Source organism: Wasmannia auropunctata, unplaced genomic scaffold (assembly GCF_000956235.1).
Source record: "Wasmannia auropunctata unplaced genomic scaffold, wasmannia.A_1.0 LD271360.1, whole genome shotgun sequence".
In the NCBI taxonomy this organism is placed as follows: domain Eukaryota; kingdom Metazoa; phylum Arthropoda; class Insecta; order Hymenoptera; family Formicidae; genus Wasmannia; species Wasmannia auropunctata.
In genome coordinates this window covers 1-604 of record NW_012091530.1, presented here as the reverse complement: position 1 = coordinate 604, position 604 = coordinate 1, and the positions used below count along the sequence as shown (strand labels likewise).

Genomic DNA, 604 nt, shown 5'->3' with positions numbered 1-604 from the left:
CAGTGACAACAACGCAGTTTTTGAGTGTGACATAAGCCAAGATGTCGGTGTAAAAATATATAATCGGCCTGACTATTTTGGTCCTATTAACCGTCAACTCGACTATACTCGCTAATGGAGCTTTTGATACCTATGCTGCGGCCAATAAGTCGCACAATTTGACGGTTGGCTCCAGGATGCCCGGCGATAGGGTCGTCCTCAAAGAGAACGTCGTCAAGGGCTCTACCTAGACGAAAATTGTGACTGTTGAGAAGACCTTCAATGTCTCAAAGTACGAAAGTATCACTATGGTTCAAGCATTGGACCAGAAGACGGATGGAAAAGGCGCGTTCGCTAGTATTCTGAATGGTGGACCTGGACACAACAACGTCACCATAAGGTTCAAGAGCCAGAGGGGTCATGGCATTAACTTCATCGTTCAGTTGTGTGCACGACCTTAATCAACCACAGTGGAAGCAGCTACTCCTATTGGTGTGACGATTTCTGGATGCAATTGGGATGGAGATGTAAAATAATCTTAGAAGTCAAAATCAATCCAGTATACCCTGAGCTATTAATTCTTGCAATACTGTCACCCCATTGTCGCTAAAGCCATGTCACTGAA

The 604-nt window shown here is 44.7% G+C and overlaps 1 protein-coding gene across 1 annotated transcript; it reads left to right on the top strand.

Moving 5' to 3' along the window:
- Nucleotides 1-41: 41 nt before the first annotated feature.
- Nucleotides 42-598, top strand: LOC105462077 (probable salivary secreted peptide). The gene is given in 1 exon segment (XM_011708603.1): nucleotides 42-598. A coding segment is annotated over 1 exon segment (399 nt). The 3' UTR covers nucleotides 441-598.
- Nucleotides 599-604: the final 6 nt, after the last annotated feature.